The following is a 20,855-nucleotide window of genomic DNA, read 5'->3' as shown; positions in this document are numbered from 1 at the left end:
AAGGGCCTCCTACTTTCCTTCTGGTTTTGTCTTGTGATGTGGCTGGGGCTGTGGAGGTTCCACCTCTAACCCCCGGGGTGGGGGACACCCTCTACTCTTCTGCAGCCGTGTGTCCCCGGGCTGAGTTTCCTGAGTCTCTGACCCTTACTCTGACCCTTACTTTCCTGACAGCCAAATGGGATGCTGTGGCTGGTCGCCGTGAGGACCCAGGTGTGGCCAGGGATGGGGAGGGGGCAGTTCCCAGCCATGCCCTTCATGGACCCCAGGGCTGGAACAGTTTCTCCTGCACTGCAGCTCTCCATGAGAGCCGTCTCATCGCGGAACTGGAAAGGTTCTCACATTTACAAACTCTGTCTTACAAAGTCCAGGAGTGGGGGCAACCCCCAGGGGCTGTGTATTCTCAGCTGGAAGGAGCTGGAAGGGAACAAAGTTGAAGCAGTTGCGCAGGTTTTCTAGAACATCCTGTGATCAGCCCCAGATGGAGCCTCTCCACTCCCGTTTCCTTCTCTGTCTGTTTGGGTTTGGTCGCTCTGAATGATGTTTGATGTTTACTGTAGGGATTAGACCCGATGCGGCTGTGGGAGCCGGGGAGGAAGTCCAGTGTGGGCTGTGCTTCTGGGTTGGCAGGGCTGGCTGTTGGAAGGAAAAGTGGGTGTGCCTGAGGCTGTGGGCAAGAGACAGGAAACTGGGCTCAGAGTGGTACTGGGTCTGTCACCCGCCACCTCCCATCTCAGGGACATGGTGACTTGAGAAGCCAGCTGGACATGCCTGGTCCGGGTCCTAGAAGCCACTGGAGGGGCCGCTGGATGCTCTCTTCCCGAGCCCACAGTGGGCACTGATGGCCCAGGTGCCGCGGGAGCTGCACCAGCTCCCAGCTTTGAGCTGAACTTCAGGGCATTTTGGCCGATCTTTGTGCCTACCATCCAAAGGTCACTCAGACTTCTCGTGTGAACAACCCTAATTTGGAACCCTACCGAAAGTGAATTCTGGAAGAACGAAGTCCCAGGGTAGCTAAGTCGACCTGGTAGAAAGCTCCCACCCCGCGCTTCTGGAGCACCAAGTGCGGTGGGATCCCCTCATCACATTCTTCCAGGTTCCTATGCCTCCACGTGGAACGTTCCCCCCAGCCATGGCACCCAGAAAACTCCTACAGCACCTTCAAAACCCCACAGAGACATGCCCTCCTCTGAGAAGAGTTCCCTAACACACCCCCTCCAGGCCCGGTTCTGTACCCAGCACATCACGAGTGCCTCTGTTGTACACGTGAGATGACTCAAGGGCAGACTCTCTCCTCTTAAGGGGGACAAGCTGTGCCTAGTTGACCGCTGAAGAAATAGTTGCTTAGGTTGGTTAGTGAACTTGGCCAGGATTGCACAGCGAGATGACGATTCGTCTAATACGGAGCTGTACTTTGTGTGTGACTTGTCTGTGACAAGTCCTTGTCTGTGACTCTTCTGACTATAAGCCACCGTGACTAGAAAGCCGAGAAAAATGTGTCCGTTGCCCATCAGACTGTGTAGTGGCGGGGAAGGAGAGCCGTGATGCGGTGAGGCGGCTGGCGAGACCGGCAGGAGCGGAACGTGCAGTGGGCTCCGGGGAGGGCTGCGCCGGCGGCCGTGCGGCTGTGTGTCCTGCCTCGCGCAGGGCTGCCCTCCGCCTCCAGCCCGGCAGAAGGGATGGGCAGCCGGCGGTTAGCTCGGCTCTCAGAGGCTTCGCAGGTGGCCCCAGCTGAGGTCCTAGCGCTGTGCCCCAGGAGTGTATCCAGGCAATCCAGGCCTGGCTAGTTTGAAGATTTGAAGATAAGGGGTCCCCCCCCCCCCACCCTGCCGCGGCCCCGCTCCGTCAGCAGCTGCCAGGGAGTGAGGCTCTGGTGGGCTCCTCACCGTGTGGCTTCCAGCAAGTCCTACTCCTTGTCTGGAAAAGAAGGTCCTGGGATGGGGGGCTGAGATTCTGCATTCCCTCACCCGCATGGGCTCTTGCGGGGTGTGTGTGTATGTGTGTGTGTGTGTGTGGTGTGTGTGTGTGTAAGGCATTTCTCGCGCTCTGCCACCAGATGGCGCCAAATCCCAGCTCCTGTCGAGCTGGCAAGGGGTGGTTTTGAGAAGGGATCTCAGAGGTGTGGTGGTGTGAGCTGAGCGTGTGTGTCTGTCTGTTTGCATGCAGCACCAGAGTTCTTTCAACGCCTTACATCTGCCACCATCACCCCTGCCCAGTGGAGTGCATCTCTAGTTCTTTGCTGCCTCCCTTCCTCCGCTCAAGACACATCTGCCTCCTAGTGCTGCCTCCAGCACTCCTGGCAAGATCTGGCCCCAGGGCCTTTGTGTGTGCTGTCCCTTCAGCTTGGAACACTCATCCCCCAGACAGCCACAGGGACCTCCCACATTCTCTCTCAGTGCAGCCTTTCCTAGCCATCCCACGTAAAAACCTCCAAACTCACCCCATGCTTTATTTTTAACTAGAAACACTGTGGTAAAATAGGCACACCAAAATTTGGCCATCTTAACCGCCCTCAAGTTTGGAGTTCCGTGGCATTAACAGGTTGTGGTGTGACCCTGTTCGCCATCCATCTCCAGACCTTTTCCGTGTTCCCAAACTGAAATCCGATATCCGCTGAACAACAGCCCCTATTCTACCCTCCCCCTGCCCCTGGCAGCCATTGTTCTTCCGTCTCTACGAATCTGACTGCTCTGTCTCATGAAAGTCTACAGTACTTGTCCTTGTGGGACTGCTTTAGGTCACTTAATGCCCTCAAGCCTTGTTTGTGTTAGAGCCTGTGTCACCGTTGGCTTCCTTTTCGAGGCTGTGTGATACTTCTATACGGGCTCTAGATGTCCTGTTCGGATTACTTATTTGTCTGCTGATAGACACCTGCGCTGCCCCCACTCTTGTGAAGAAGGCTGGGGTGAACCTGCTCTTTTCCAGGCTTTACTTCCCTGCACAGCACGGAGCCCTATCCAGCTGTCTCCCTCGGCCCCTGGCCAGATGTCCTGACGATTGCTTCTCGGTAGGGTAGACGAGATCCCCTTACAGTCCTCGTGTTGCCTTTAAGGCTGCTGGCCAGCTACAGCCCACCTTGCCGTTTTATCTTCCCGTTCCTTTTGAATGTCTGTAAACGCAGGGTCGCTCAAAATGCTCTTTGGACCAGCTTTAGTGTTCTGGGACTGAGTTCATCTTTGCTATGTGTTCATCCTGTATATGTAGGAGAGTCAGACTTTTAACTTTTAAAAAGTGACACATAGACATACCAGAGGTTTTTCTTACCAGAAACTACGCGTTTGTGGGATGAAATCAGCTCCATCCGTTTCTAAGGCTCTGCCAGCCAAGTTGGGGCTTCGGGAGTCCGGGGGCCACCCGAGCTGCGCAGAGACACCGCCAGCAGCCCTGGGGCCGTGCAGGGGTGGGTGACGTGGCAGGCAGTGTCTGCGGTCCTGGGTCTGTGGGCACGGGAGGGGGGCGTGCTTGCTCTCATGCGCCGGGGCGGCCCCTCCCCAGCCCTCCCGGGAGCCGAGCACACTGTAGGGAGCCGTGCACCTTATGTAAAGGCTTTGAACGCGTCCGCTGACCCTCGCCGGGTCCCCGGATAGATGTTCTTCTGCAGGTGAGGAAGCAAGCTTGGGGCGGCGGGGGTTGAGGAATGGACAGAGGAGCGCGGTGTAAGGGAAACGATGGACTAAATGAAGGTTGTGTGTGACGGGGTGGATAAGTGGATTTTTCCCTCTAGTTCGGCAACTGCAGGGGAGATGGACTGGAGGGGGGATGGTGTGAGGTGCTCCCCCTCCCCCGGGCAGGGGCAGTCGCACCCACGGGGGACAATCTTTTCCTCCAGGGGGCTGGCTGAGAGGTACCCATGAGTAAGCCTGCCCCCCCCCCCCGCCCTGCTGCTCCCGCCCAGTGCTGGTGACGCGAGGGGACCCCCAGGACCCCCCCTCCCAGGGTGCTGGGATGTCCACACTAGCAGGCGACACAGCCAGTGTTGAGCAAGTTTCAGAAGACGCCTGGGCCCTGGGCAGAGGCAGGGCCTCCGTGAGGGCCAGTGGGTGGCCTGCGGTGGACGGGGTGGGGGAAGGGGAAGACCCTCTGTTTCCCCTACCTGGGGCCCCCTCACTGTCCCTTCCCCGAAATAATAGGACGCTTGGCCAGGGTCAAGAGGTGAAGTTCATATTTATTGTTGAAGCAACCCTTACAGACATCAGCGTTCCGTTAAGTAAAGGAAGAGAACACACTGACTACATCACCGTCCCCCGCGCGGCACAGGGGCGGGGCGGGCGGGCGGGCCGGGCCCGGGGACCACGCTGGTGGAGAAGTACATTCAGTGGGTGTGCGGCGCCAACGTTCCAGGCTCACGGGCGTATATAGTGTATTTATATAATTTATATTTATATATAGAGATCGAGTTTTGTGTATACAAAGAACGATATTGTTACAAATACAATACTCTACTTGTCCCAAGCTTTACAGTAAGCTCTGTTGCACCCTCTTTACAGACGGTAGTACAAGTTCACACTGCAGGGGCTGCACTGGATATGTACAAGGAGTTTCCTTCCCACGGGGTCCTCACGCACGCACTGCCTTGACCTGGGAGGGGGGGACTGAAGGATCGGGGCGTGTGTCCCCGTTGGCCGGGACCAGGGAGGGCGCAGACAGATGCGGAACTCAAACCAGCCAGCGGCCTTGTCAGCGGGAGAGTAAACATATCTGGAAGGAGGTGGCCCTTGGTTGTAAACAGTGGTAACAGCCACACCACTAGGTCGAGGGACCCAAGTGGGGCTCGTGAGTGGGTTTCCTCAGCGTGCAGATGGGGGTGTGGAGTGCGAACGGGGGCCTTGGGGGCGGCAGGAGCGATGGGGGAGGTAGTAGGTTACTCTGGGACTCTTTGAGGCCAGTGGGGGGTGGGCAGCGTCCAGACAGCAGACCCGCGCGGGGAGGCTCGGTGGCCAGTGCCCCGGGGTGGGCTCGGGGTCCCGCGGGCCCCGCTCTGGTGATGGAGCAGACGCTGGGTCTTGGTCCCTGGGGGTTATCTCCTCTCGCGAACCCAAGGCGGACGGTGGCTCCCTGAAACGCTCCCAGGGGAGAAGGCAGAGACGATGCGTTTTGGGTGCATCCTGGCCGGACTGGGGGTGCACAGATCTGAGAAGCTGTCGCCAAAGCTGAGCCACCGGCATGTCCCAGCCTAGTAGCAAGAGTGGCTTTTTGCCCGGGCCCTGTTGGGAAGCTGCTCTGTATACAGTCTCCCCCAGGAGATGGGGATTCGGGCATTTATAACTACACACATCGGGATGCCAGAAGGGAAAGACCACCCTGTCCCACGGGGTTCCTCAGAACAGACGTGCTCACACTTCCGAGCCCGCCTCCTTGGCTAACCGCAGGTGGGTGACCTCCCCTCCCCCGTCCGCTGGGAGCAGGGGGAAGAAGGGGCTCGAACCAGGCGCACCCGTGCCGAGCTCTAGGAACCCCGCTATCCGGGTGTGAGGGGCCACTCCGACGGACGGAAGGGGCGTGGTGGACAGCCCACCCTCCTCTCCGGAGAGCTCACCAGACTTTTCCAGCCAACGCTGCCGAACGTGCCAAGATTTCTGTGCCACAGCGACAGAATGGGTGTCCGCTCTCCCCTTGCCTTTGGGTGGAGATGCTTCCTTGTAACTAAGGGGAGACCGTCCAGGGCTGTGCTTGGGGAGCCCCCCGTCTGCTGGCCCGTCAGGGACAGGCCTCCGCCCAGGTGTTCGGGCAGCAGGCAGACCTGAGCCCCTCCCATGATTAGCCGAGACTCCTGATGCCTAAAATACCGCCAGGAATGCTTTGTTCCTGTTTCACCCAGTCTTTCTGCCAGAGGAAGGACAGACGATGGCTCCTGAGACTTCCTTACGTCATCAGACACCCTACTGTGTGGCCACCAGAGGGCCTGGAGCCACGATCTGCTGCTCCCGGCTGTGGCGGGCCGGCCGTGGGGCCGAGCACCCTCAGAAAGTCCAGGGGTCCTGACTGTCCACACCGGCACCCCTGGAGAGCCCCTCGCCAGAGAACATTCAGGAGGCGGCAATCCCTCTGCCTTAGCGCTTGTGCTATAGACAAATCGAGGGTCAGCCACCGACGCCTTTGGAACCTTCGGCTCTCCTGACTCTCAGAAAACAGGAGGCACAGCAATCCCAGGGGAACTGACTGCTGGGGGTGGGGGCGGGCTTTTGTCCCTGTTTTTTAAAACCCCCTTTCCTCCCTCCATCCGACACGTGAATACACCAGCTGACGTGTGCTCGCCGAACTCCTATTTCCACAGACACAACATAAATGTCCCGGTGCAGAGAACAGGGACTATATTAATATCACAAAATATATTAGTTTCTCTTCCCCCGTCTCTGCTGAGGTCAGGAACAAAACAAAACGAAAACCAGACCGACCCACACCCACCTACATGAACACAAAATGCTCTTTGGACCCAGAATAAGTGACAACTGGCTCAGAATAAGATTATGAAAACACCCGCACCGAACTGAGACCCAGCCCACCGATGAGGCACCTGAAGGGGACACGCGAAGCTCTCGGACTCACGAGGCAGATGTTTCTAGCACACGCTTGGGGATTCTTAGGCATAGGGGGGAGGTCGTTCCTCTCCTCTTAGTTTTGTGGTTTATTACTCTTCTGGTCTCTGACCATCCTGTGCTGCCTCAGGGGCCCTGAGCAGAGGAGAAAGCTGGTCCTGCCTTGGGCACCCAGGCCCTCTTCCTCGGGCAGGAGCAGTCTGTCGTTCCCAGATTCCCCACAGGTGGGTGGAGTGGGGGGCATGGGAGGGGAGCCCACTAATGCTCTCTGAGCCCAGGTGGTGCCGGGAACCAGGCCTCAGGCCCGAGGGAGTGTGTGTCTCAGGACAGGGCTGGGCGGCCCCGTAGGTCACCCCGAACAGGGGAAGGGGCCTCCCGGAGAGGCCATGTGGGCCTTCCAGAGGCCCTGTGTGCCTCACTGGTGATGGGAGGTGGTGTGAGGGACCGTATACTTATGTGTGCGACAGCGGGGGGGGGGGGGAGCCCCTGCCCGTGCTTATCTGATGGGGGTAACCTCGGACGACCCAAGGAGGCCGCTCCCGAACCGCTGAGCTTTCTGCAACGAGATGGTGCCCCAGGCTGCTCCCCTTCGACCCTTGGGTGAGAAGGAACTGGCTACAGAAGAGGCATAAGGTTGGCTCAGAAATCCTGGGCAGAGTTGTGGGGCGTCCCTGGTCCACAGCTGGCAGGGCAAATCCTTAAAGATGCAGCTGGTCCCTGCTGTCCCCCCCACATTCCCACATGCTGCCCGAAGGAGAGCCGGGCCCAGGGGCTGGAGGGCAAGCCTGGCCACATCCACGCCCTCCCTGCCCTGAGGAGCACCTCCTACGAGGCCTGGGCCGGCCGCTCTCTGGGAGGGAGGGCTCCCTGTAAGCAGCACCCGCCCTCCTCCAGACCCACCCCCGGGGCCCTCCGGCACGGTGCCGCGCTGGGCAGACACCCGGTGGACCCTGGCTGCTCTCCCTCCTCCAGGGGGTGCAGAAAAAACTTCCCTGGCATTAAAAAAAAAAAAAAAACAAAAACAAAAAAATGTGCAGACCGGAGAGAGACGGAGCAAAGAGGTCTGCGGATTCTTCTCTTCCTGTGTAGAACCAGTGCTGGGCGTGAGGGGGACGTCTCAGTGGGCACACAGATGCAGAACGAGAAACACCACGAGTGAGGGCAGTCCTCCATGCAAGCCGCCGGCGGGCGCGGCCTCAGATGTACAAGGGCTGCTCCTGCGCCGTCAGAAGTCGGTACATGGCCGCCGGCATCGTCTTCATGTGGATCTGGGGGTGGGAAGGTGCGTCAGGGGGCCAGAGGCCGGGGGCTGTGGAGGCATTGACCTCTGTGGCCCCGGGTGGGGGGGGCAGCACCTCTAACCACAGGGGGCTTTGAAGAGCCCCCCACCCCCACCCCCCAACAGGGACCTGACCCCGGCCTCCTGGAAGAGAGGAATCCCCGGGCTTTCTAACATGTTTGGGCGGCAGAGAGAGAACAGGGACAACCAGACAGGATGTGTTTTCCCAGCCAGTGCCGTGTTCTTGCTCTCAGCAGGCTGTGTTTGGGGTTTTGTGTCCCCTCCACCCCACCCCAAGAAGGAAAACCTAAGGAGAATGACGGTGGTTTGTCCCTGTTCCCGCCCCCTCCTTCCCTTGCAGGTCGGGTGGCGCAGGAAGGGGGCCTGGGGACAGCCATCCCGACCTCAGGAGGCCCCGGGGCCAGGTGCGGCCCCTGGAGCGGGGGGACTCTGTTGATCAGACTCCATCGAAGACGTCTATCTCCCCAGCACGTTAACTGGACAGACGGACAGAACTTGGGCGGCCCTTGAGGGAAGCCCCACGGATGAATCCGCGAGTCCAAAGTGGAAGGAGGGCAAATAATGCGAGAGAGACTGGCCCCACCGGCAAGAGCTGCTCTGGGGCCCGGCTGGTCACGGGATCGGGTCTGGGCCGACCCGGACGGTTCTGGCTGGCGCGCAGGGCTGGGGACCAGAACGGACACTCCCTGGAAGGCCTGGGAGGAGCCGCACAAGTGCAAGGCCAGGGGTGCCAAGGGCAAACAGGGAACCCCCCGCACCTCGCCCAGCCCCGCTGGCTCCTACCTCTCCCACCGCATTGGAGAGGATGTGGACGATCTTCTCGTGGGGGGTGGCCACCACGCTCTGCCCGTTGATCTCAATGATCCGGTGCCCCACGCGGACGCCGCCGCGCTCTGCGATCCCCCCTCGCATGAGGCTGCAGATCTGTTGGGGTCAAAGGCCACGTCACCCTTCAGGGCAGCACCACATGGCGGGGGGTGGGGAGACGGGCCTGTCCTTCTTGGAACCCCTGCCCTCTCATCCCTAAGAAGGTGAACTCTCGGTTTCTTTTCCCGACACACAGGACCATGTGCCCGTGCACTCGGGGTCACGGCCCGCTGAGCTCTGTCACTTGTCATCGCAGCTGGGGCCAGGGAGACAGAGCCCTGTGGGCCAGTCATCAGCTGCTTTGAAGCTCGCAGGCCGTGGAGCACAGGTGAACGTCATGTCCCACGTTCCCCCCTGGGACTTGAACGTCGAGCTGGCTCATGTTCGAAGCCTGCTTTCCGGGGTCACAGTTACACGAGCCCAAGCGTGGCCAGCTCCCTCGTTCAAACTCACTTCTCACGGAACGGCCACCGTGGCTGGCGTCCGCCGCCGCAGGGCCTGGCCCGCAGCATGCCGGAGGTGCGTGCTCTCCAGGGCCTGGGGGGCTCTGGGCTCAGCACTGGGGGCCGAGCCATCCCCACCTCAAACAAAGCATCAGACTTTCCCCCCAAAAACATGTTCTGAATTTCCAGAGGTGACTTTTCACTTCAGATCATGCATCTTTTCAGCCCATGTAGACAAGACCTCGGCGTCCCGGACAACGCACTGTGTCTGGGTGTGTGGACACGGTGGGCCTCGGGGTACCCTGGGGTCAAGCACTGCGAAGGTGGCTCCCACACTTCAGGCAAAACCAACGGATCCGCTGCTGTCGTCCATTCACCCTTTGTGCATATCTGAACAACTTCTCAAGTTATTTGAATATGAACAAAGTGAACAAAGCCAGCGGGTAAAAGCAGCCAACTGCCCCAAACCATAAGGAGGACCCTGGCTCCCCAGCCCAGCATGAGGCCACTGAGGTACGAAGAACAGATGAGGGGCGGGATGTTTCCACGCCGGCTGGGAGCCTCAAGGGTATTTCTAAACCTTGAAAACATACGTGAAATAAATTTTTAATAACTTACAACTCTTAATTGCAACTCAAGGGGGAAGAGAATAAGGTTCTTCAATTTGGAAAGATGGAGGCAAACAGAAGGAGGGCGCCTCTAAAACCTGAAAGTCAAGAGGGTCACAGATCGCGGACAGGACTGTCCTCACAGCCCAGCTCCCCTGTGAGTCCAGAACGAGGCAAACAAACCAGGACCAAGGGGAGCAGTACTGAGTATGACGTTTCAGCCTGGGACGAAGTTGTTCTGGGAAGTTCTGTGAATGGATCTACTTCATGCGACTCAACTGTACGCTTAAAAATGGTTTGAATGGGGGCGCCTGGGTGGCTCAGGGGGTTAAGCCGCTGCCTTCGGCTCAGATCATGATCCTAGGGTCCTGGGATCGAGCCCCGCATCGGGCTCTCTGCTCAGCAGGGAGCCTGCTTCCCTCCTTCTGTCTGCCTGCCTCTCTGCCTACTTGTGATCTCTCTGTCAAATAAAATCTAAAGGAAAAAAAAAATGGTTTGAATGGTCCGTTTAGCACTGTGTGTATTTTACCACAGTAAAGAATAAAAAAGGAAGTATTGTTTCAAGGCAGACCTCCAAGTGATGAAAATCCTCCTCAGTCCTACCGTGCTATTCCAGGTTAAAAAAGGCGAGATGGAGACCAGGCGTGGGTCAGGGGCCCGGGGGCTCCCTCCGGGGCTGTGCCTGGAGTCACCAGGGAGCCCGTCCCGCCCCAGTGCTGCACACTCCGGGGCTTGGGGGGGCAGCGGCTCTGCAGGGGCTCACGTGAGCAGCCCCACCAGGCCCGGAGGGGGTGGAAGGGCTCGGGGGGCACATCCCAGACCGTCTCAAGTTGGCAGCTTGGAGCAGCACCCTGCCCTGCCCCCAAGAGCTGCAGGGCCTGGCTGGGGGAAGCACCTTTCCCTTCTCGTGTGGAAGGCCCAGAATTCTCTGCCTGGACGGGATCTGCCCGCGCAGGAGGCCCAGCGGCCGCCCCCGCTTAGCCCTCGCCTGGCTGCACACATTCGGGGACCTGCCCGGCTCTCAGTAAACACGTAGGATCCGGCACTGAGCCAGAGCTGTGTGTGCCAGGCCTCGGCGACGGGCCGCGGAGCCGTACTTACGATTCCGTTCTGGACGCTGAAGCCCAGCTGGTAGCGCAGGTCCGGCCTCCTGATCAACACGGTGGTCACCGGGGGGCACCGCACGATGTTCAGCTTCACCCGGGGCTGGTTCTTCAGGCCCTGGAATGGGAACAGGGTACGGTGGAGACGGCAGCCAGGAGCGGGCAGAGGAGATCAAAGCAGATGGCATCGAAGGCCAAAGGAGCCCCAAGTGGTCTTATTTTGGGGACCCGTGAAGCAGCCCCACACACAGGCCGACAGTGCCTGGGCAGGGACAACCCACGGCCCGATGACCCAACTCAGGCTCCAGAGAGGTCAGGGGCCCCACCCCCGCGGCCGGTGCGCTCCGAGAGGGGGAGTGTGGGGGGGGCGTGACCCGCCGGCCACCACCGAGTCGGCAGCACGTGTGAGCACCGCACGTCACCATCCCTCCAACCCACCCCGATGACGAAACCAGCCGAACCACCCGCCACTGGGCACGGCCTCCGGCCACCCGCAGGGGCCATCTCCCTCGTCTCCTCGACAACCTGCAGCTCTATGTCCATTTCACAGAAGAGAAAACTGAGGCTCAGAGACTCTCGGCAGCTCACACCGGCAGCGGATCCAACCCCACGTCTGCTGCGTCTCCAAACCCAAGCGCTTTCACCGAGACACGATCCCCCACACAGACAGTGGCAGCTGTGTATCCTGACCAGCCAGGCTTGCTCAACGAAGACGCCAGGAGAACGTCAGGAAGACAAATTTGTGCCACCAAATCCTTTCTTCTGGCCTGCACGGGGCCTGTTTCCCACTGACTTTCCTACCTGGCGAGAGTCCAGGGCTCCTGCCCTCTGACCCCCGCCGACCCCGGTGGGCGGCCGCTGGTGCTCTCGGCCTGAGTGTGGACGGGGCCCAGTGTAACATCCCACCTCTAGCCTCTCTGCCCCTCCACTTGGTGTTCTGAACCGCTCGGCTTTCTGCGGGACTGGGGGCTCCCGTGGCTGCACTTGGGCTAAGGGTGACTTGGGGTGCACATGCAGGCAGCCCTTACCAGCCCCTCTCTGTGGTTCCGAAAGCTTCTCTAGGAAACTTCTCCAGTTCACGACGTGACAATGTCACAGCGGAGCAGCAGCGGAGCCGAAGCAGCCGCTGTCCTGGTCCACGGGGGAGCCAGGCTTCCACACATGGGGCCCATAGTCCCCACCCACGGGGCTGGATGGGGGGTCACAGGACCTGTGCTCACACTCTGCTTCTGCTTTGGCAGCTGGGGGGCCTCAACTCTCTGCCCCCCGCATACTCTACTTCAGGCTCCTTGTGGCCCCGACAAGCGGCGGTGACACCCGGAGGTCGGTCCCTTCCTGTCCTGGCTCTGACTTCACATGACTTCACAGCTTCCCCTGCTGCTCTTTCCCTAGCGTATCTGACGACAGCACTGCGTCTTGACTATTGTGCCTAAAAACACCCGTTTCTACGGCATCAAGGAGGCTTGTTTCGGGGGGTGGTGCTCAGATATAAATGAATGTACGGTTGACCCTTGAAGATGCGGGGGTCAGGAGCGCCAACACCCTCCCTGCCGACCGGTGCTGTAAAATTTGACATGTATAAACCGAACAGGTAACAAACAGCCTCATCGATAACACGAACGGTTAACCCAGACTTGGTGTGTGGCTTCTACGCTGCGTTCTCACCGTAAAGTCAGCCCGAGAGAACCGACGTTATTAGGAAAGTCACAGGGAAGAGAAAATACGGGTACGGTGCTGGGCTGTTACTTCTTGAAACACACCCACAATTCCGTGCTGTTCCTGGGGACACCGCGTTTCTCCCTCGAGTGCCTCCTCTTTCTCAGTCACTGGCAAGTATCGGTCACCCTCAGTGTGCCCAGGCAGGTGTCAGGCACCGGGAGGGGGGCGGGGGGGGGCTGCGGACCCATGTGGGGCCACCGGAGGGTTGAGCCCCCGTCCCCCGCCCCCCGCTCCCTCCACAGTCACACACCCAGAGATCAGGAATCCGTGGGAAACCAGACAGAAGTAAGGCTTAAGAAACCAGCACAGTAGTGAAAGGCACAGCCTCGGATAAAGCCACCCGTTTTGAATGTTTCTACCTATTAACCGCTGGGGTTACGCAGGTAGGTTTTGTGAGGCCCGGGGAAACCTTCCGGGCACCCCGAAATGCCAGAGAACGACTCGATTTTCTCGATCACCTAAAAACAGAAAAAAGTTCACATCGTGCTGGTGGGTTCCGTGTGTGTGTGTGAGAATTAAGAGGCTCGATTTGTCCCTCAGTGAGTGACTTTCTAGACTGGGGACGTGCGCTACAGGGCTAGGCTTCAAGGGAGGGGCCGTTTGGAACACCAGACCACGCGTCTGCTGGCCGTCCCCGAGCGATGCTTCGAGGTGCGGCCCGTTAGATGTTGGATTTCTGAGCTGCCATTGTACAGGAGGGGACCATGACGCAAGCGGTCATTCTGACCCCACGGCTGACCGCAGTGGAAGGGTGTAGCCGATTAAGAAACACTGTGGGAGGGGAAGGGGAGGGTGGAAAGGGCGGGAGAGGGGAGAAGCCAGAATGGTTTCTATAGAAACAGGAAAGCCAGACGGCGATGAGCCCGTGGAAGGAAGGGAAGCAGGGCTCTACTTCAGGAAAGAAAAAAAAAAACGTCAGGAGGGAAGGACCACGGAGGCAAATAAACCGGCCGACTGCTTCGAGGCGTTGCCTTGGGAATTATGACAGGGGAAGTAATGGCGAGGGAAGAAAGCAATTAAAATGATTAAAATGACTCCGTGCCTAGAACTCTGTTCTAGAAATGCGTTGTTTCCATGGTTTACACCCTCGTTTCCCAAGCTGCACTGGAGGACGGGTGATGCCATCGCCAGTGCGGACAAAGGAGCCGGGATGGACCTGGGGCAGCCGCCCACGTTCAGCAGCGGCCCCAGGGGTCTCCCGTCCCAAGTTTTCGAAGCAGTGATTCATCAGGGTGAGAGGCGCTTGCTAAATTCACGGCAAGCGGCCTCGGCGCGGCACCGAAGCAGGCGACGCTCCCGGTGCCCGGAGGAAGCCCCGTGCGTTCCCGGCACTGGTCCCGGGGTGGGGGGGGGCGTGGGAGCCGGGGTTCGGGGTGTGGGGGGAGGCGGAAGAGAGCATGTCGTCTGGGGAGTTTTAAACCACCATTCCCCCCGCTGGAAGTCCTCATCCGGCACCGGCCGGATTTCTAGCTGAAATCAGTGCTCGAATTCTGCCCCCAGCCAGGGTGGGCCGGCCCCACGACGGCCCCAGACGCAGAAGCACATCCCCGGACACCGGGGCCGCGGGGCCCTGTCCCAGCCCCGTCCTCCTCTGCGGACGGCGCCCACGGAGGCCCTGATGTCTTGCTCTGCATTTTCTGCGTTGATCTCTCTTTCATCGCCACGTGGCCTTCTAATTCTCTGATTCCACACAGACCCTTTTACAGACCTCTGAGATCGGTTCCCGGCCGCAACGAACGCTTCCCCCTGCAGAAATGGCTTCCACGGTGGTCCGACCGGTCGCTCGCAGCACAAGCGGCGTCCACCCCGCCGGGCGGCCCAGCAGAGAGGAGGGGAGTCCCCGTGGGGTCCCGGAGCCTGGCACTGCCTTTGTGGGCTCAGCCTCCTGCATCTAGCCTGCCTCCCTGGGCCTGGATGCAGCTGAACTCTGGGGAAAGAGGCAGGTCCTCTGCAAGCCAGGTGCCCAGGGGAGGGGGCTGGCGGCTGTGGGGCGGAGGAGCTGACCGGGGCTGCCTGGCAGGTGATACCGGCTGCCCCCTGCACCTCTTCCCGCGAGATGCCGTAGCACCCCCCCTCCCCGGCTGTCTCGACCTCAGCTATCTCCTGGGGAAGAGGACACAAGATCCCTTGGCTGAGAACCACTGCCCCAGGGGCCAACCAGACACTGCCGAGCAATGTCACAGGGGCTGAGTGTCCTTGCTCCATGGCGGACCACTGCGTGACCCTGAATGATTACATCACCTCTCCGTGCCTCAGTTTCCTTGTGTGTACGGCAGGCGCGACACCAGCCCCTACCCTGCGGCAGGCTGCGGTGAAGGCTCCATGAGCAAATGAATGAGGCCGGGGCGCCGCGCCCAGCCGCCGGCAGCTTCTCGCCTCCCCAGCAACGCCAAGCTCGTGGGCGCAGACGGCCTCTACCGTGTCTGGTTCCCACGGCCCCTCAGCGCTTCTCACGCACACACCACGCTCACAAGGGCCCTGCTCGCCCGTGTGAAAGGGCATCCGTGAACCTTCGCCCGTGCGACTCCGTTGCCAAACATACGTGCATCCCGTATCCCCACTCTGGCCCCTGCCCCTGGCCTTGCCACAAGACCACGGCACCAGCTCAGCCTTCCCTGGCCGGGCTCCGACTTGTCTCGGCCGCCTGCAAAGCCAGCCGCCTGCCCATCGGTTCCAGCAGGAACCCCTGAAGGCTGCTTTCCTTTCTGTTATGCACCTGCCTATGTCTTACCCCTCCTTCCAAGTCCCCCTTCGAAATCAGAAAAAGCTCCTTCTTCTGCATGGCCCTAGATCTTCACCTCTCTGTTGCCATTAGGGTCCACTGAACCCTTTTATTTTTTAAGATTTTATTTGTTTGAGAGAGAGAGAGAGGAAGAACACACGCATGAGCCTGGGGGCAGGGGAGAGGGAGAGGAGGAGAAAGAGAGAGGGGCAGACTCCCCACTGAGCAGGGAGCCGACATGGGGCCCGATTCCAGGACCCCGAGATCACGACCTGAACCGAAGGCAGACGCCTACCCGACTGAGATGCCCAGGCGCCCCGACACGGAACCTTCCAGTTATGAATTATCCTCCACGCGCAGGCTGACATTCTGGCTTCCCCGTAGCTCAGCTCAGCCTCACGGAGGCCCAGCTAAACACGTCTCAATGAATACGTACGTTCAAAGTAGGTTCATTTTTTTTTTTTTTTTTTTTTAAGTAACTCCTACACCCAAAGTGAGGCTTGAACTCACGACCGCGAGATCAGAAGTCACACCTCCACGGACTGAGCCAGCCGGGTGCCCCTCGGTTCTTTAATCTTTAACGTACACTGAGAAGGGGTAGAAGTTCTTTAAGTGTAAGATGTAGCAAACATAAATGAGGCCCAAGAGGACCCTTTTCTCCCTCTGGGTAAGATAATCTTGTGAGGAACCAGAACACATCTGCGTCCCGAAACACAAAGAGGCACCCATCCCTGCGTCCTCTACACTCGGACTTCCACGCTTGGGCTGCCCAGCCACGGATGCTGGCTTTTGTGATTTGCCCTTAGTTTGGAATAAGATGGATTCATTTTCCCTCCGTCTCTCCTACACACGCGCACGGCTGAGCTCTAGCTCCCAGGCCTTCAGGGAACCCCGAGGGACGAGACCGTGTCGTGGAATCCCGGTCGGCCTGGAGGTCTCGGGGCCTGGCGGGGCCGGGGCCGACAGACACGGTAACGAAGGCGGAACGTCCCTCCTGGCCATGCTGCCGGCAAGTCCCGCTCTGTGCGACAAACTACACACAAGTGCTTGGTTTCTAAGAAGAAAATCTAATTTCTTCCTCTCAAATACCCACGTTTTAGTCTCACGTGAGTAGCTATTCTCAGCCTTAGGCAAGAGCGTCCGTTTGGGCTGAACAAGAAGTAACTAGGCTCAGGGGCGAGAGGGAAGCCCACGGCCTGCCCCACAAGTCCCCCCTTCTCACGACACCGGGCGCGTGTGGATCCTGTTATACGCAAGCTCCGGGGCAGGACACGATCGCTTGGGTCACCGCCGCAGCCACCGCGAAGGAAAATGTGCTCTCGGACTTGAAGCGTTGCCATGATTTCCAGCGGGGATGGCCCATGACCTCAAGTGCATCTAGCTGACTCTAAGTGACGGGGCTCCTGAGCGGCGGGAAATTCAGTTAGGGCTGAGTCTGGCTTCGGGAAAGGGAGTGCTATAATTGACTAGTGATGTCTGCAAGGCGCACTGTACAGACAGGAGTACTGTGTGAGCCAAATATACTGCTTCGACGTAGGTACGATTTCAGGGAGGAGTCTGCATTAGTTACTTGGTGGTTCAGAGGTTGAGCGCAGGCCCAGACTTTTACTACCTGTGTCCCCCCTCCTCTGGGCCCGACACTGAGTGTCTGCTCAGAACATGAATGAATAAAAAGCGGTCCCACATCCTCCATCTCAGCTGTGTAACATCAGCCCCTTTTCCCACCTCCAGGTACCTTGATGATGCTCTGGCAGGTGGACAGAGGCAAGCCCACCAGGCTGGTGCCGTTGATGGACATGATCTGGTCCCCGATGTTCAGCTTCCCCGATTTCTCGGCAGGCCCCCCGTGCATCATGTTGGCTATGATCACGGTGGGTAGGATGGACCCCCAGCCGGACTCCACAATCACCACCCCTAGGATTTCTCCTTTCTGCTTCTCTATGAAGACCTGAAAGGAAAACGCAAAGCCAGAAACCTGACTCAGCAGCCACCGGGGCAGCGGCACACATCCAAGCCCCTGCCCCACTTCCCATCGTCACTGAAGGAGAACGGCATCTCCCTGCCGGTTCTGACCCGGACAAGCCCCGTCCTCTCTGGATTCCACGACATTTGGTAAGAAATGATGTCGTCTCGTGATGCCTGTTCCAGGGGAGCAAGCCTGCGGCGGCCACATGAACACAAAGGGCTCCAGGTGCTTTTCTCCTGTGGTCCCCAGGGAGCGGGAGGAGAGGCTGTGTGGCTGGGGACGTTCGGGGGGGCGGGGGCATTTACGATTTCCAGAAATAGCTTCTGGAGTCTCTGCACAGGCTGCCCTATTCCCCAGCGCTCACCAACACCCCCTCCCCAGCATTTAAGATTCTTGAGGTAAAAATAAATAAACAGACATTATAGAAACATTTCTTTGCAAGGAGCAAGCTGAAGAGAAAGGAAAAAGGAGGGGGGCTAAGGTTATCACAACCAACATGGTTGGAGGTGCACGTAGGAAGACCGTGTTTCTAGACAGACGGAGTTCTGTGTGGCCCTCCTTGGCAGGGAGGAGAAGACAGGAGTCAGGTCTGATACCTGCAGCCTGCGAAGGTTTGCAGAGACACTACAAAGGGACACAACACTTTCTGAAGCCTCTGACAAAAAGCGTATGTATGTATTGAATCCTAGTCACGGCCGGAGGCTGCTGGGGTCTGACAATGCCCCCCCGCGCCCCGCCCCGGCCCGCAGGCTGGCGTCCCTGTCCCTTCTCCAGGCTGCTGAAGCTTGCAGCTGGCCGCTTCTCTGGAGAGCTGCCCAACAGGAGACAGTCCCCGTGATGGGCTGCTGAGCTGCGCTCCCCTCGAAATTCCTACGTTGGAGGCCAAACTCCCAGGACCTCAGAATACGGCCTTATTTGGATATGGAGTCTTTAGAGGCAATCACGTTAGAATGAGGTCATCGGTGTGGGCCCTAATTCAGGAGGACTGCTGTCCTCACAGGAAGGGGAGGTTTGGACGCAGACACGTACACGCGGAGGGGAGATGATGTGAAGACACACGGAGACCGTTCTCTCCAAGCCAGAGTGTGGGGCCTGGAACGCCCCTGTCTCCCTCAGCCCTCAAAAGGAACTGATCCTCTGGACACCTTGACCTTGGACCTCAAGCCTCTCGAATGGAGACAATATGTCTTTTTGCTATGAAGCAGCCCAGTCTGCCGTGCTCTGTTCAGACGGCCCAAGCGCACTGACACCACAGTCCGATCTTGGTGTCCGTGACTGACTGGCACAGGGCACAAAGGCCTGCCAACCCCTTTGGCCCAAGGTGGTACAAGCCTGCCCTGAGATCCGTGCCCCAGAGCCCCTCTGGATCAGAATGACGCTCGTCCTCAGCAAGGCCACGTTCCTTCTCGGGTCCCCACTGCCCTGGTGCCCACACTCGCTTTTTCCCGAGTGCACTCTCCCCCAATACCCCTGAACAGGAATCCCTGTCTCAGGCTCTGCTTCTAGGGCACGGAGGACACCTGACCTACGTCAGTGAAGAAAAGAACAGGAAATGCTTTCTCATAAAGGTGTTTCTGTCTACTGGATAAAGCACAAGTCCCCCAGCTAGACGTTCAAGGCCCCCAGTTCTGACCGGAACCCTGTGGGGGCCCCCCCCCTCCCACACACACCCCGTGCGCCAGTCATGCCGTCTCATTCATGGCTCCCCAGTCAATTCCCGAACTTTCTGACCATGCTTCTGTGACTTTGGCTCAGGCCCCCAAATCCTTTACGCTTCCCCAAGAACATCCAGACGTCCAGACCAGCTCAGGGAGCTGCGTTCTCCTCCAAAGCTGCCCGTCCCTCAGTGGCGTCCTGCCAACCCCACTCCCCACCCCACCTCCTGCCCCCACACCGTTCCGCCTCCTTCCGCTGTGGGGCCGCCCCACGCTGCTGGGACTTCTGCCCGGCCAGCCGAGCTCGGAGAAGTACCTACATCTTTGCAGTTTTCCGACTTGGAGAAGTGGATCAGGTCATCGTTGTACATGTCCTGGGTGTTGAGCAGGTCACTATACTCCTTCTGGCTGAGATCTTCAGGGTTGATCCCGTTGGCCCTGAGGAATTCCTGGTACGCCACGCTGAATGCCTGCCCAATGGACTGTGCGATGAGTTGGGCCTAGACAGCAGCCGGAGAGGGAAGACAGCGGTCAGCCGGGCAGCAGGACAGGGAGCTCTGGGGGTCAGCCGGGCCAGGTGGTCGACACAGGGTGCGAATCCCGGCCAGAGCCCGTGCTCAGAATTACTAGGGACGTGTTTTATTAAGGCAGTGACCACAAGGGGGCTCGTGGTGTTGAGGGGACAGGACTCAGAGATCTGGACTTGCTGCTGTGAGCGGACCATCCTACACCCCAAACGGTTCTCGGGTGCCCCCGGACGCTGGTGTGCATGTAACACCGGGAACAAACCACGTGGGTCTGTGTCTGGGACTCAACTTCAGGTTATATAAAACACAAAGGCATGACTTGCCCAGCTCTAATGCATGTGGAACGTTCCAAGAATACAGCTGCATGGGGTGCCTGGGTGGCTCAGTGGGTTAAAGCCTCTGCCTTCAGCTCAGGTCATGATCCCAAGGTTCTGGGATCGAGCCCCGCATCGGGCTCTCTGCTCAGTGGAGAGCCTGCTTCCTCCTCTCTCTCTGCCTGCCTCTCTGCCTAGTTGTGATTTGTCAAATAAATAAAATATTTAAAAAAATACAGCTGCGTGTCAGGTGGGAGAAGACAATGACTGGCTTTGTCTAGCACTTTACTGGAAAGAAGGGTCGTGACTCTGGAAAATCACTAGCCTCAGTGCTCGTCATGGTATCTGGGATTCGCACAGCAAGGGGATCCCGCAGGGGTGGGGTCTGCGTATCTATTTTCTTATGGGCCCTCCATTCAAGATGTCACATACAAGTGTTTATGACGGTCAGCGATACACCGCGTTCTTACGTCTAACCCTACTACTCCAGGAGGTGAAAGCCTCTGACGGCTCCACTGTCCTTTCTGGCGTGGCCGGCCCCAAGCATCTACATACTGGTGGAAGGATCGCTTTATTTTAACTGGCTTTCCTTTTATTTTCCCTCTGTGTTGCATGTACAACAGTACTTCAGCTTGTGAACAGATTTTCAAAAGGGCAGGTTTTATGATCTGTGAGTTTTATCTCCGGACTGGAACAGAGCATCACAAAACATCTGTTGTACAAAGGGGGATCAGGGCCCCCTTGAGAACCCTGCTTGAGTCCAGCCCCGTGTTTTCCGGGCGAGGAGTCTGAGGCCCAGGGACACGAAGGAACCTGCTCACGGTCACACAGCTCATAGCACAGGAGAGCTGCTTCCGTGGCTCCTTTTCTGGCACTGGGCTCTGATAGCCTCTCCCCGCACCAAGTCATCCAGGCTGTGGGTTCGGCGAGCCAGCAGCCACAGGGCATTGCTCCCACGTCCGTGCTACATGAAACGCGACCCGAGGACCCCTGCAGCAATCTGGACGCCCGTCCCACGACTGAGGGAAGCAGGACAGCACCACAGGCCCTCGTCCTAAGCTCTTGAGGCCATATTTCAGAATCTAGAAATTTTTAGAT

General features: G+C 58.7%; 1 protein-coding gene across 1 annotated transcript in view; it reads right to left on the bottom strand.

The window, feature by feature from the left end:
* Positions 1-4,272: 4,272 nt before the first annotated feature.
* Positions 4,273-20,855, bottom strand: part of APBA1 (amyloid beta precursor protein binding family A member 1) — a 63,944-nt gene continuing 47,361 nt past the window's right edge. The window contains exons 8-12 of the mRNA XM_044265933.1: positions 19,237-19,416; positions 17,031-17,243; positions 10,853-10,972; positions 8,617-8,757; positions 4,273-7,801 (exon numbers count right to left, since the gene is read on the bottom strand). Of these exons, the coding sequence (XP_044121868.1) occupies positions 7,730-7,801; positions 8,617-8,757; positions 10,853-10,972; positions 17,031-17,243; positions 19,237-19,416 (726 nt within the window). The 3' untranslated portion in view covers positions 4,273-7,729. The remainder of the gene's footprint in view (positions 7,802-8,616; positions 8,758-10,852; positions 10,973-17,030; positions 17,244-19,236; positions 19,417-20,855) is intronic.

Source organism: Neovison vison, chromosome 9, assembly GCF_020171115.1.
Source record: "Neovison vison isolate M4711 chromosome 9, ASM_NN_V1, whole genome shotgun sequence".
In the NCBI taxonomy this organism is placed as follows: Eukaryota; Metazoa; Chordata; class Mammalia; order Carnivora; family Mustelidae; genus Neogale; species Neogale vison.
Note: the sequence above shows the minus strand (reverse complement) of the source record. Positions and strands in the feature narration are given on the sequence as shown.